The 13,168-nt window shown below is 38.4% G+C and overlaps 1 protein-coding gene and 1 pseudogene across 2 annotated transcripts in view; one reads left to right on the forward strand and one right to left on the reverse strand.

The window, feature by feature from the left end:
- Nucleotides 1–4: 4 nt before the first annotated feature.
- On the forward strand, nucleotides 5–500 carry LOC150007794 (splicing regulator RBM11 pseudogene; annotated as a pseudogene).
- Nucleotides 501–4,532: 4,032 nt separating this feature from the next.
- SLC18B1 (solute carrier family 18 member B1) overlaps nucleotides 4,533–13,168 on the reverse strand; it is a 28,822-nt gene continuing 20,186 nt past the window's right edge. For both annotated transcript variants that reach the window (XM_090279863.1, XM_090279862.1), the window contains 7 exons: nucleotides 11,477–11,578; nucleotides 9,912–10,003; nucleotides 8,442–8,537; nucleotides 6,732–6,806; nucleotides 5,280–5,373; nucleotides 5,132–5,184; nucleotides 4,533–4,907 (listed from right to left, as the gene is read on the reverse strand). In XM_090279863.1, the coding sequence (XP_090135989.1) occupies nucleotides 4,835–4,907; nucleotides 5,132–5,184; nucleotides 5,280–5,373; nucleotides 6,732–6,806; nucleotides 8,442–8,537; nucleotides 9,912–10,003; nucleotides 11,477–11,578 (585 nt within the window). In that variant the 3' untranslated portion in view covers nucleotides 4,533–4,834. The remainder of the gene's footprint in view (nucleotides 4,908–5,131; nucleotides 5,185–5,279; nucleotides 5,374–6,731; nucleotides 6,807–8,441; nucleotides 8,538–9,911; nucleotides 10,004–11,476; nucleotides 11,579–13,168) is intronic.

The following is a 13,168-nucleotide window of genomic DNA, read 5'->3' on the forward strand; positions in this document are numbered from 1 at the left end:
CTGATTGGCTGCACCATTAACCAAAATTACTATATGCAAAGACAGAGAAGGAAAGCAGAAGTCTTGTGTTTGTCTGTTTTGAACACCCGGAATCTGAGTCATATGCCATAGTTCTGCTAAATGGATTACGTTGCTATGAATGTGCAGTATCTATGTGGAAGTGCTTGCTCTTCTGAGTCAACTAACCAAAGTTGAGAGCTGTGTTAAGACAAATTCTCCAGCTACAGGGATGAAGAAGTTGTGGGAAGGCCTTCCTTTCCTATATATATTTTTCAAGTTAATACTGCTATTTTACCTTAAGATCTTTTTTTCCAGAAAATGTAAGGGCATACATATATCCAATGTTGCTGCTTTCTTACTATAAGATGACAATGCCATGTTCTAATGCACAGCTGTGTCCTCCCACTATTCATGCTCCACATCTAGAGGCAGGATTTAGCTCTCATGAATGGACTCACCAACAGCCAAGTGGCTCTGATCTTCATCAGCTTAGTAAATAAGAGGGAAAAGCACCCCAGCAATAGTTATAAAACAGAAGGTGTACAGGAAATGAATATAGCCCAAAGTTCTGAGAGTGTTGAAGAAAAGGTATTAATACTATGTTCAAATAAAACATTTACACTGATTTTCTTTTAAAAGGAAAAAACTATCAGAATTCATCCAACAGCTGATTTCATGTTGGTCATTTTCAAAATATATAGTAATGTGACTTAACTGATTTGGTATTCAAATTTGTTTTGCGTGACAAAAACTTAAAATGAAATAATGTACTATTTTTTGTATCTGTCATGCCTTTTTGTCAACAACAGACTTTGAATTATTTTAGTACTGATGACAAAATTGCACTAAACTATAAGTTAGAAGTTATACTGAACCCCACATTTTCTTAGGTGGTCACCTTTAACTCTCAACTACAAACAGGCTAGGATTAGAATAGGTTGTAGATTTTCTGAAAGGAACTAGTACAAATATTTAAGATTTGCCAAGTTGTTCCTAATAAAGATGAATAAGGAGGTTTTTGTTAGTTTCCTTTGTTAATACTTTAGACTTTTTTCCCTGTTTTAATATGCTGTTTCTGAGTTTTACTCTCCTGTGCGTTTATTTCATAAATAGAAGACATCTGACACTGATCACAAGGAATGACAACTATCATAGGACTAGTTTTGGGTAATTTCTTTTTGATATGATTGCATATAAATTGAGATGTGTTCTTTACTTTCATTTACTAATTGTATTTAATGAAAATTAGTTTGAAAATTATGTCAGTATTTATTATCTACCTCTTTTGCCAGCTAGGTTTGAGACAGTATATTTAATATATTTAAATCCTTACAAGTTAATAAATAAGTAAATAGAATAATTTATGTATTGAATTGTCCAAATCAAATTTCCTATGTAAAATCAATGGGTTATTTGGGGGAAAATTAATCATGCAACTATCATACTATCCAGCAGTTGCATCATTTCCAGGCATTTATTCCGAAGAATTATGAAGACATCTTCACACAAAAGATCTAAATATTAATGTTCATAGCAGCTTTATTTGTAATAAACATAAACTGAAAATAATTCAGATGCCCTTCAATAAATGGTTAAACAAGCTGTAAACCTATACTATGTAATATTACTCAGTATAAAGAAATGAACCACTGATACATACAGTAATGTAGATGGATTTTAAGAGCATTATGTTGAATTTAAAAAAAGGTCAATCCACAAAGTTAACAACATACTATGTGATTCCATTTGTACTACATTCTTGAAATGACAAAATTATAGGGATGGGGAACAGATTAGTGGTTTCCACAGAGTAAGGAGGGAGTAGGGTGGGAAGGAACTGAATGTGGCAATAAAAGGGCAACATGAAGGATGGGAAATGTTCTTTATCTTGACTCCATCAACATATCCTGGCTGTGATGTTGTATTATATTGTTGTAGATGTTTCCATTGGGGAAAACTGGGTAAAGACTATACATGACCTCTGTGCATTAATCCTTATAACTGTATATGAATCAACAATTATCCCCAATGTAGAAAGTTTAATTTTTAAAAAATTGTGATTTTTCCTTTTTATTTGTCCTTTTTGTCATATATGTATATGTTACAATATGATCTTAACATAAAATACATTTTATTATTATTATAGTCTACAACTAGCTACATAAAGTAGTCTGCTTTTATAAGAGGATTCTTTTAAGTTGGATACCTTTGTCACATTTAGAAGAATGTAAATATATAAAAAATATAAATGCACACACTGATTTCCTTTGATAGTTTTATCCTGCCTTTTGGTTTCATTATTCAAAGTTCCTATATCCTTTTATTCATATTTTAATTTTTTTCATTTATTTTAATACTATTAACAAAATCACAAAATGAGGAAGGGACAAGGTTAGTTTCATCAAGTGACTTGAAATACACTGGAATCCGCGGCGGCATGTATTGACAGCAGCCTGCTGGGAATGGAAAGAAAAAGTCCTCTCACCAGAAGGCTTAGAATCTTTGTGTTGACTTTGAACTCTGAACAGCCAACAGCGCTGGTAACGGTAATAGGCAGTTGGTCCTGAGTGACACCCGGAGGCCGGGTTGGGGAGATGGGAGCCCAGCCGCCAGAGCCCCGCAGGAAGCTGCCAGCGGATCCCCAGGTGCAATAAGAGCAGCCGAGCGCCCGCAGGTCGGGAACTGCAGACGCTCAGCATAGCCTTGGCGATTGGGCGCAGAGGGGGCGTGACCCCGCAAGTGCCCGCGCTCAGGGCAGAAGAGCACTGAAGCGGGTTCAGGGCGATTTAAGCATTGAAGCGAGGGTTAGGGCGACCGAGGCCTGGACCTGTTCTGTACCGCATACAAATGCAGCGGACCAAAGTCACACTCCTCTCTGGCGTCGCTCTGGCAAAAGGGGATCGGTGAGAGCCCCTTTCTTCCCACCCTGTGCTCCCACAGTGCTGGACCACCCTCTGGAGATCTCAGGATGAAGTGATTTTTGGGGGAGAGGAGGAATGAAGATTTCGTGGCATTTGTGAATATTCGATTTTGACAATAAAAGCCACAAAGTGTTCCAAAACGCATACTTCAAGTCGCTCTCCGTCATTCCCAATCTTGGCTTTGTCATCCTTCACATATATATTTTTTCCTCTTTTGGTGGTGTGAAATGGTACCACATCGTGGTTTAATTTACCCCTTCAGGATCAGTTTTGCTCCTATGCTTCCCCATCTCATTATGAGGTACCGCCATGCACCCACACCCTCATGCAAGAACCTGGGAGTCATCCTAAATTCCTCTTCCGTTCTCCCTCCCCATCAGCGATCCTGCTGGTTCCACTTCCAAACACATCCCCTTCTCCCCATCTCCGCCACATCCCTGATCATTAATGTCTCTCTAAGCTTCCAGTCTCCCTCCAACCCTGCTAAATCACACCCCCCACTCACACCCACATGCCTGCATAATGACCTTCCTGAAATACAAATCAGATTCCCGCATCCCCACCTAAAAACAGGCCCCTCCACACTTCCCCAACCTCCTCTCTTTCCTAGCCTCCAGATGTGCAGGCCCCGGTCTCATCATCGACCACGTAAGCCCCTTTGCGCACGTTGCAGGCAGCTTTGTCCCCGGAATGGCCACCTCATTCCCACCTTTCAGTTCTCAGTTCAAAAGTCCCACCTTCCTGGAGAAGCCTTGTCTGAATTAGGACCTGACACCTAATCAACCCCATCCAGTTCCACACTCACATCATCATGCTGTTTTCCTTCCTAGCACCTCAATTTGTCAATTATTTGTCTCTTCCCCTGAAATATAAGTTAAAGGCAGAGATGGTGTTTGTCTTGATTACAGCAAAATCTCTAGCACCTATCACAGGGTCAGTTCAGAAAAGGCATTTAATATCTTTGAATAAGTAAGCAGATAAAACCATTTCTTCTATTTAAAAGAGGTCAATGTGGCTGATACACCATGGAAATGGATCAGGAGGTAGAGAGTTGCATAATATAGATTTTCTTCAAACAATAGCATGGATTTTACATGAAGTTGGAGGAACCCCTTCCCTAATACACAAGTATTCCTGTGGAATCACCTGCTCTAGAAATGGATATATCTACTATAAATACGGTCAAAAAAAAAAAAAATGGTAGAACTGAAACAGAGATTATGGGAAATGAATGTTATACCAAGCATTATTTATAAATCCAGATCATAATTTGAAAGTATGTCACAAAAATGGAAGTCTCAAATAATGCTATTCTTCTACCTTCCACACAAAATTTTTAGAAGAGCTGAGGGTTGGGGAATGTTACAAGTTTTGCATGGTAGGCAGGGATTTTGCCTTTAAATAAAAATAAAAAATCTCAGGACACAGATAAAGCATACTTTTAAAAACTTATTTCATAGTAATTATCTACATATATTGAGTTATTTATATTATTTTTAAGCATGTCAACTCTTTCCCTTAAGCATGTCATTTCTTTCCTTGTTAATATAAAAAGTTACATTTACAGAATCAATGCATTTAGAATAAAAAGTAAACAGAGGGAAACAGGAGACCTAGGGTCAAAAAGCATCTTTAAGCCCAGGTTTGGTCACTTAAAAACACAAATTTTTGTTGATTTTCAATTACTCTTTTCATACACAATGCTTCAAATGTGGCCGGCTCAGCAAGCCAGCTTTGCAGGACAACAGTACGTGCAGCCCACCACGGATCATCCAAAAATATGTGTTCACTTCCAGGATGCTGACGTGGTGTTCATGGAGTTCAGTGCGTAAATTAAAATTTCTCAAACTTTCCAACTTTAATGTTCAATGCCAAGGAACATCCATCTGTCAGCCTTTATCAATCCGAGATTCTCAAGGCTGGTTTTCATCAGGCAAAAGAGCACTTCGTTCCTCCTCTGTACCAAGGATATTTTGAAGTTTTGATCTGCATGGAAAGCAAGAAAAGAAGAACCTTAAAATTTCTCATCTTTAAAAAACCCAGTACCTACATCTCTACCCATATACCTCTTTAAATGTGTGTACCAGGTTCTGAGGCTCAGAGTGCCCAGAAATCTGCTGTCTAGAAGAATGGAGGTAAAATGGTATTTCTTCCTCATTCCCACAGGACGACTTTCAATGGGAGAAAAAAAGATCAAGAGTTGATCATACCTTCTTCTTCTCCTCGAGTACTCCAACAGATAAAACAAGCCCATCACTAATCCCTTTAACACAATTAAAGGTACTGGTTAATGTCAATTCTTTAAGCAGCATTTCTCCACAAATGTAAAGAAAATGAAATAAGAGACTGATGACTCACACTTATCAGAGCCCACAGGCCTTGTACAGCTGCTGCCCATTCGAAACCAATTTTCTCATACAGAAATCCACCTAGAGTTGGTCCTATAAAGGCACTAACAACGAAAAGAAGAAAGAGTATTACATAGTGCAAAGAGAGAGAGAAAAGAAAAAGGAAGAGTTCCTTCCCAAAGGCTGCATGATGCCTCAGTCATAGGTCTTCATTAAATTGAAACTATAAGTACTAAAGAAAAAAGGTCATTCCTGGACTTAGCATTAGATATAAGGAAATAATTCTCCTGATAATGATGATGCTTAAATCTTTTAAACAAGTGTAAAATTATAACTGTTTTCTGAAAATCTGTTACCTTATACTAAAATTCTTTTTTAAAAGGTGACAGGAATTCGAAAGAATTTTTATATTATTTACATTATTCTCTCTACTATTCTCAGTATTTGTATTAAAAATAACTTAATTCTGAGAGAAGCCGTGCAGTCTGAAAGGCGGTAGATGGGAGTCGCCTAAGAGGGCTAGTGTATAAGGGGGAAGCCACGCAGTTTGGAGAGAGTCTGCCACAAAGTCTGCAGTAAGAGAGGGGAGACCCACTGGGAAACCTGCCTGGAGAACATGGTGGCACAGCTGATGAGGCTGGAATTGCAGGGACCTGCCTCACCAAGCATGGATTAGGGGGAGATGCCTGAAATGCTGAACTGTGACCAGGAATACGAAGCTGCGGACTTCTGCTTTTCTGAAAGATGGCACCTCCTACAGGCGTATTCTGAAACTGGCCTGGTTTGGCAGGGGGAGGCAGTACTAAGTGTTCTGGGGTGTTTTAAAGGGAGTAAGACATAACAGTAGAAACCTGCCATTATTCTGAATCTGTAAAAATTTTAAATAAACCACTTTTTCTTTTCTACCAAAAAAAAAAAAAATAATAACTTAATTCCGTCCATAGTAACAGAGGATATCTACATTGCCAGCATACAGTTGCCCCTCTGGTATAGTAGAGAGTTAAAGATAAATAAATTAATAAATTTAAAAAACTGAGATATGCTCCTGATAAATGAACTTAAAAATAGCATTTTTCTTTATATGTATATATATATACATACATACATATTTATTTTATTGTTGCTCAATTACAGTTGTCCCAATTTTTCCCCCATTGCTGTCCCCTGCCCTGCCCACCCCCCACCCCCACAGTCAATCCCCACCCTGTTGTCCATGTCCATGGGTCCTTTATACTTGTCATTTTTATAAGACAAAGTATATGGGGCCATTTTGATTAGGTGTTAAAACTGCTGATGTAACCAATAATCTTAGAGCCAGAGGGAGCAGGTGAAAACCCTGGTTCTGCTCTACATGAATTCTGTGCCTTTGGGCAACTTATCTGGTGTCTCAATTTCCTCATCGGTAATTTAAGGACAGTATTTTCCATCTTGCATGTGTAAATGGAATTCAATGACTACTCACCCAACTGACCACATTGCACTAAAGAGGCCTGACACGAGTGCCAGTGTACTTAATCCTTCTTCAAATCCATTTTCACTGCAAAGAGAGGCAAGAGTGTGTCTGTGATTAAAAGGGGAGCCTGTGTGATAGGAAAAAAAACCGTGTGTAATAGATACATTAAAGTAAACCAGGGATAATCTGGACAAAACCAACGGCAAGACTATTCCATTTCTAAGATAAAAAACTAACCTAATCTGAAGGAATTTTCACACAAATGTTCACTTCATGGTTTTCTAAAAACTAATTTTGTTGCATATATGAGATACAATATTAAGAATTACGACTCATTTGCACTAAATGCTCAGAAAAATATATAATTAAGAAATTCTTAAAAAGAGATGAACATGTAAAAAGAACAACAGGCAACTTTTAGGAAATGCAGGGGCAGCTCCTTATTTCTACGAGAGATGTTGAACCGGCACAGCCTAATTGCCAATACCCTTCCTGAAGTTCACTTTGAAATGAACTCCCTCAAGTTCACTTTGTATTCTACACCATCATGCCTACTAAAAAAAAAGACTGATGGCCACAAGACAAACTCCTCATGTGATATTGTGACTTGTAATAAGAAATATATGTTTGGTCTCAGTCCATTTCTGGCACAGAGCTCCTAAAGTCCTTGGAATTGCTTAACTGATGGAAAACAATATAAAAGTCTTTTGTGATATTAATAAGTTGACTTTTGGAAAACACCTGAGGATGGTGGCTGGTTGCCAAAAGAGCCATTCTTGTGATTAGAGGGTTGAAACTTTCAGTTACCCCACCTCCTCACCTCACCCCCTCACGCCCTCTACACCATCCACCTCCGGGAGAGGAGAGGGGCTGGAGGCTGAATCAGCTGTCTGTAGACAGTGATTTAATCAGCCATGCCTAAGCAATAAAACCTCCATAAACCTCTATAAAAACTCAAAAAGTCCATGAGGACAGAAACTCCTTTGTTCAGGACCTCGCCGTGTATATCACTTCATCTGGCTGTTGATTCATGCCTTTTATTATTCCTTGTTAATAAACCATAATCTAGGAAGTAAACTGGTATCTGGAGTTCAGTGAGCTACTCTAGCAACTTAATCAAACCCAAGGAGGGAATCATGGGAACATCTGATTTACAGCCAGTGAGTCAGAGGAGCAGGTGAAAGCCTGGACTTGTGACTGGCATCTAAAGTGGGGCAGTCTTGTGAGCAGAGCACTTAGCCTGTGAAATCTGATGCCGTCTCTGGGTTGTCAGCGTCAGCACTGAGTTGACTTGTAGGACACCCAGCTTATAGGAGAGAATGGCTTGGAAAAACTCCCACATATCAAAACTGGTACTAGTATGATTCTACCCAGTCACTCTATGCTCTTTCATGGACCTCTTCCATAAGGGACGGGTAATGCAGAGGCCTTTCCATTTCACTTTGGTTTTTAAAAAGTATATCTATACAGAGGCATAAACCAAGCTAAGCCTCTACCAACAACCCATCTTAGCTATTATTACGTTAATGTTACTATATATTATCACTCATATTATTGTATTATTGCACATACTATTTATATCACAATAATGTGTGACATGAAATCATAAGGATCTAGTATTATAAAAAATACCCAAAATCTCACAAAACTGAGAAATTCAGGAAAGCGCTGCTCACAGCCATTCAATATAGAGCTCTTCAAGCAATGGAAGTAACTTACTAGGCACAGCTGAGAATCTCCGGGAAAGTTGGAATCATACTCATGCCAGCAGAGATGCCATTTATGAATAATACCAGCACCAGGAGCCACAGTTGACTGCAAAGAGTTTTCGGAGGAAAAAAATTAGCATTTTCAAGGACACAAAGCTTCATGATAAGGAGGGCAGGCAGGATCCCAGAGAAGTGCCTTCCACAGATTCCAGGACTCTTGTCTTCATTACCACCTGATCCCATTTCATTCAGTGACAGCATCCTTTAGCCCCTTTTATCTGAGGGGAGGCGGCAGGGGTCAATTCATTCTGATATCTCAATGTCTTTTGTCACATACATCACATGTCTGGAGTCAATCTGCCTTACTATCACCATACAAAACCCTTTCAAAATTGGTGAAAATGCCAGTGCTAATGATGTTCCTTCAATTGCTTGGCTTTGAAATTCAGTTGACTGAAAAATGTCAAAGAAGAGAGGAGGTCAAGAGGTAAGAAAGTAATATTGGTACCATGTTGGGTGGTATGCCAATTACCTGGCTGAATCCCGCAGCCTCCCTGTGAAGTTCTGTTTGAAAATGATTTAAAAAGACAATTTAGGTGATACGGTCTCATTTCAGAGAACTGTAAAATGGGGCAAAAGGCAAGAAGCTTTGATAGGATAAAGTATAAAAAACATGGAAGAGAAAACTAGAAAATACCCGACTGGCTAGTGCTATATACTCAATGTAGTTTGGGGTGAGAAGGGCCAGGACTAGCTTGGTGTTTGGGGATCAGCAAACTGACAAGCAAGCCTGTGTTTCTGCTTAAGGACGGCATTTACAGGGACACATAAGTTACCTACGTTTCAGTTTGCTGGCTTGGCACCCGAGGCTGGAGCAGCTTCTTGGGCAAAGAAAGTTATTTCAACAGTACTGTTATTGACTCTTTTGTGTAGGTGTAAAAAACTGAGTTAAGTCATTTGCCCAAGTTTGCATAGTGAGTAAGTGGCAAAGTCAGGATGTAATCTCAGTCTAAAGGACCCTGAAATTCTTGCTCTTTCCACATCATGCTTTATTCCAGAAGTAATTTGCTCACTTTATTCAACAAATATATTAAATATGCTTTAATGAGCAGCTACTACATGCTAAGGATGATACAGAAAAATAATTTGGTCCCTGCCTTAAGGAGTAAGGAGGAGTAGCAAAAACATATTCTAAGAACTATTGACTAAAGGCAGGTAACAAAAAGCAAGTGTGCAATTGAAACACAAAGAGGGAATAAGCATATTTATCATTTGATAAGATCTTAGTTTTTTGTTTGTATCACTGCTAGCATCTAATAAGGTAAAATGCTGTCAGTCTAATAATTCAATACAGTCATAAATCAAGGTAATTATTTAAACAAGGCTCAAATTACTAAGCCATACCCATATTACACAAATTAAAAAAAAACAACAACTTTCATTGCTATTTGACCAAAAACACAGAAGAAGAAAAAATTACCTTTTAATGTGCAATACTGGGACAGGTCCTAACAGCATGTAGCACCCTGCTGTGATTAAGTTTCCAGAAACTAGAAACCATTTCCTTAGATGCTGGTAAAGAAAGGGACCAAAGAAACTCTTAAAACCCTCTATAAATAATATTTTTAAAAAGTCACTGATGAGCACAGGTCATGATATTAAAAAATCCAAATGCATTAAAGAAATAGGTACACAGTAGACACAAAAGCAACAGGATACCCCAAGAGAGGGAGCGTGCAAAAACGAGGTGACAGATTTTGGACATGATGAACTATTTCAAATACAGTAGTCCCTCTCTATATCGCGGTTCACTTATCGTGGCCTGACTATATCACAGGATTTTTAAAAATACTATATTTAATTATTTATCACGGATTTTTTGCTATATTGTGGGATTTTGTGGTACTGTATACGTATGTTGTTTAAGTTACGTAGGTTTAAGAGTGTAGAATAAATGTAAGGTTCCTACTTCACAGGGGGGTCTAGAACGTAATACCTGTGATAAGTGAGGAAATACTGTATAACAAGTTAAAAAGCAGTCACTACAAGGAAAAGGAACCACCTAGCAAGTAAAACATCTAGAAAACTTACATTATTAAAAATGTACCCAGTAAAATTGGTCCTTATAAACTACTTGAATGCAGGCTAAAAATTATAGGGGTATAATAGCTGCTCAGTTATCTAAGACTATGTCTTAAAACCAAGCTTCGAACACTGTTTAAGATACTTGCTTTTCTTAGAAATCTCCATGTAATTTAGGTCTTGATAAAATATATATGTAAATCTAATGAAGAAGGGAAATGCAATAAATAAGCAGTAAAGTCAGAGGAGCTTAAGGTTTGGTTAACAGCACTAGTTCTGTAAACTAGTTATCTGGACTGGACGGTTTTAGATCTAGTTAAAGAAGAATAGAAGGGACTTCCTATCGGGATGGCTTTAGGATAACCATTGCATATTGACACGGCCAAGCCTTTTATTCCCACAAACAAACTAAATTATCTCCCCTCAGTTTGATCAAGTCCTAACACCCCTGGGACTCTGCCCTAATTGTTAAAGTCAAAACATTTTTTTTTTTTTGCATTAAGGGAGCTTTTTCCTTTAGAAAGTCTAATCCAATAGTTTGCCAACAAGATTTCTGGTTTTCCAGATGAAGAAATTACAACTGAACCTGCTCAGGGTGATGGCAGGTTGGAAGTCACTGGAGCCTCACACTGGAACCTCTTCATCAGCTAAAAAAACTGAACATATTAGAACTTAAATGTTCTCACCTCACCCCAAAAAAGATAAATAGATGAAGTGATGGATGTATTAATTCAGTAGATGGAGGGATCCTTTCACAGTGTTTATATATAATGATTCACCATGATGTATACTTTAAGTATCTTACAACTTTGTCAGTTATAGCTCAATAAAGCTGAAGTCCAAAAAAGTGAGTGTGTCAACTCTAATCAATGGACCCCTAGAGCTCTAGAGGTACAGTTGGAAAGCCACTGGTCTAAATAGACAAAGGCAAGTCTTAAAAATAAAGTAATTAAGGGTACGTACCGGCACTTTATCGCTTAGCAGACCAAAGAGTGGTGAAGAAATGGTGTAGGATAGATCCAAACCCAGGAATACCAATCCCACATAGCCAGGTGGTAAATTAAACTGTAAAAGAAATCGTGTATTAAAGTTACACAATTATGTCATTTTAGAAATAAACATCTATTTTCTACCATTCCTTCAGCTCTTGTTTTCTACCCTCGGTCTATTAATAATACTTAGCATCCTTCCTAATTTTTGTCTTGATTTGGACAATGAATTACTTTTTCTCTAGGGGTGGGGGGAACCTAACCAGAGGTCAGACAACCTAGATTTTTTGCTTTGTAGCATTTGACATTAATCATATAATATTGGTTCTACGGATCATAGCTTTTTACATGTAAATGAATGCTTTGCAAACGTCAGTGTGCATAAAATGTTTCCTGGAGAACTTATTAAAAGAGGCTATTGGGTCCTAACCCTAGAATTTTTTTTTTCAAAAATTCTGGGAATTTACATTTCTAACAAGCAATCAGGTGATGCTTACTATCCACAAACTGAGTGCATTGGTATAAAAATCATTGATGATATTATCTATTCTACCCATCTCAAAGGGATAGTAATATCTATTTAAATAACACAGTGGTATGACATATTTTAAAAGGCTTTTCAAACAGTAAGCTACCACATAATTTTGATACTGTTACTATTACTAATATCAGAGAAGGAAAACTCTGACTCCAAAAAACCTCCGCTGCCTTGCGGCATACCTCTTCAGGGGAAAGGCTAAGGGAGTAAACCCCGACAGAAAATCCGGAGCCGGAGTCCCTAAGGCGGTTTGACGCTGTAGTCAACACCGGCAACTCCTGCAGCGCACCTGAAGCCAAGCTGTATTGACTCTGTCTTTCCCTTGGACCCTTCAGCTGCGAAGAGAGGGGGGGTCTGCTGCATGGCCAACAGCAGACCCTCCATATCACCCTGCCCAGGCTCTGTAGCTTCAGCTTCACTGGAGAGGACACTCCAGCGTCATCGCAAGATGTCGATTCAACATGGGAGGAGACAGATACCGTGTCACTCCCAAGTCGGACTGCACAGCCATTCTCCGCGGTGCAGATAGACTCTTAAGAAGCTACACCATCGTCTCTCGAGACGGACGGCTGCCTCCAACTATTACTAATATGATATAAATGCCCCCCCCTTTTTCTTATCTGAGTTGTCCTCATTTTCCTCAATTTCTTTAACTAATTTTCTTAATTAAGCCCATGATATTTATTTATGAGTCAGTATACATTTTAGCAATGCTTATGACAAATATTAACTCATGTTAAAAATTAGTCCTTTAAAGGCAGGAGCAAAATACAAAAGTATGATGTGTCCTCTTCTGACATTACAACTGGGGGGGACAGGGTGGAGCCCTCCTGCCTTAAAAGGCTGGGAGACCAGGACCAGACAGCAAATCACCAATTCAAATAACTGATAAGAAGTCAGAAGGAGAATAAAAAATTCCGTAAAGAAAAATGCATTCCTAAAAATGTCTTATAGGTAGACATGCGTGACTTGGGTTTACTAGAGAACAGTTACAAATTTTTCCCATTTTTTTATTTTTTTTTTTTTTTTTTTTTTTTTTTTTTTTTTTTTTTCAGATTTAATGTGTTTTATTGATTAAAATATTACATTTGTGCCAATTTCCCTTCCCTCTGCTCCCCTCCACCCGGT

The sequence above is a fragment of the Furipterus horrens genome, unplaced genomic scaffold (assembly GCF_987537825.1).
Source record: "Furipterus horrens unplaced genomic scaffold, mFurHor1.1.pri manual_scaffold_6, whole genome shotgun sequence".
Taxonomy (NCBI): domain Eukaryota; kingdom Metazoa; phylum Chordata; class Mammalia; order Chiroptera; family Furipteridae; genus Furipterus; species Furipterus horrens.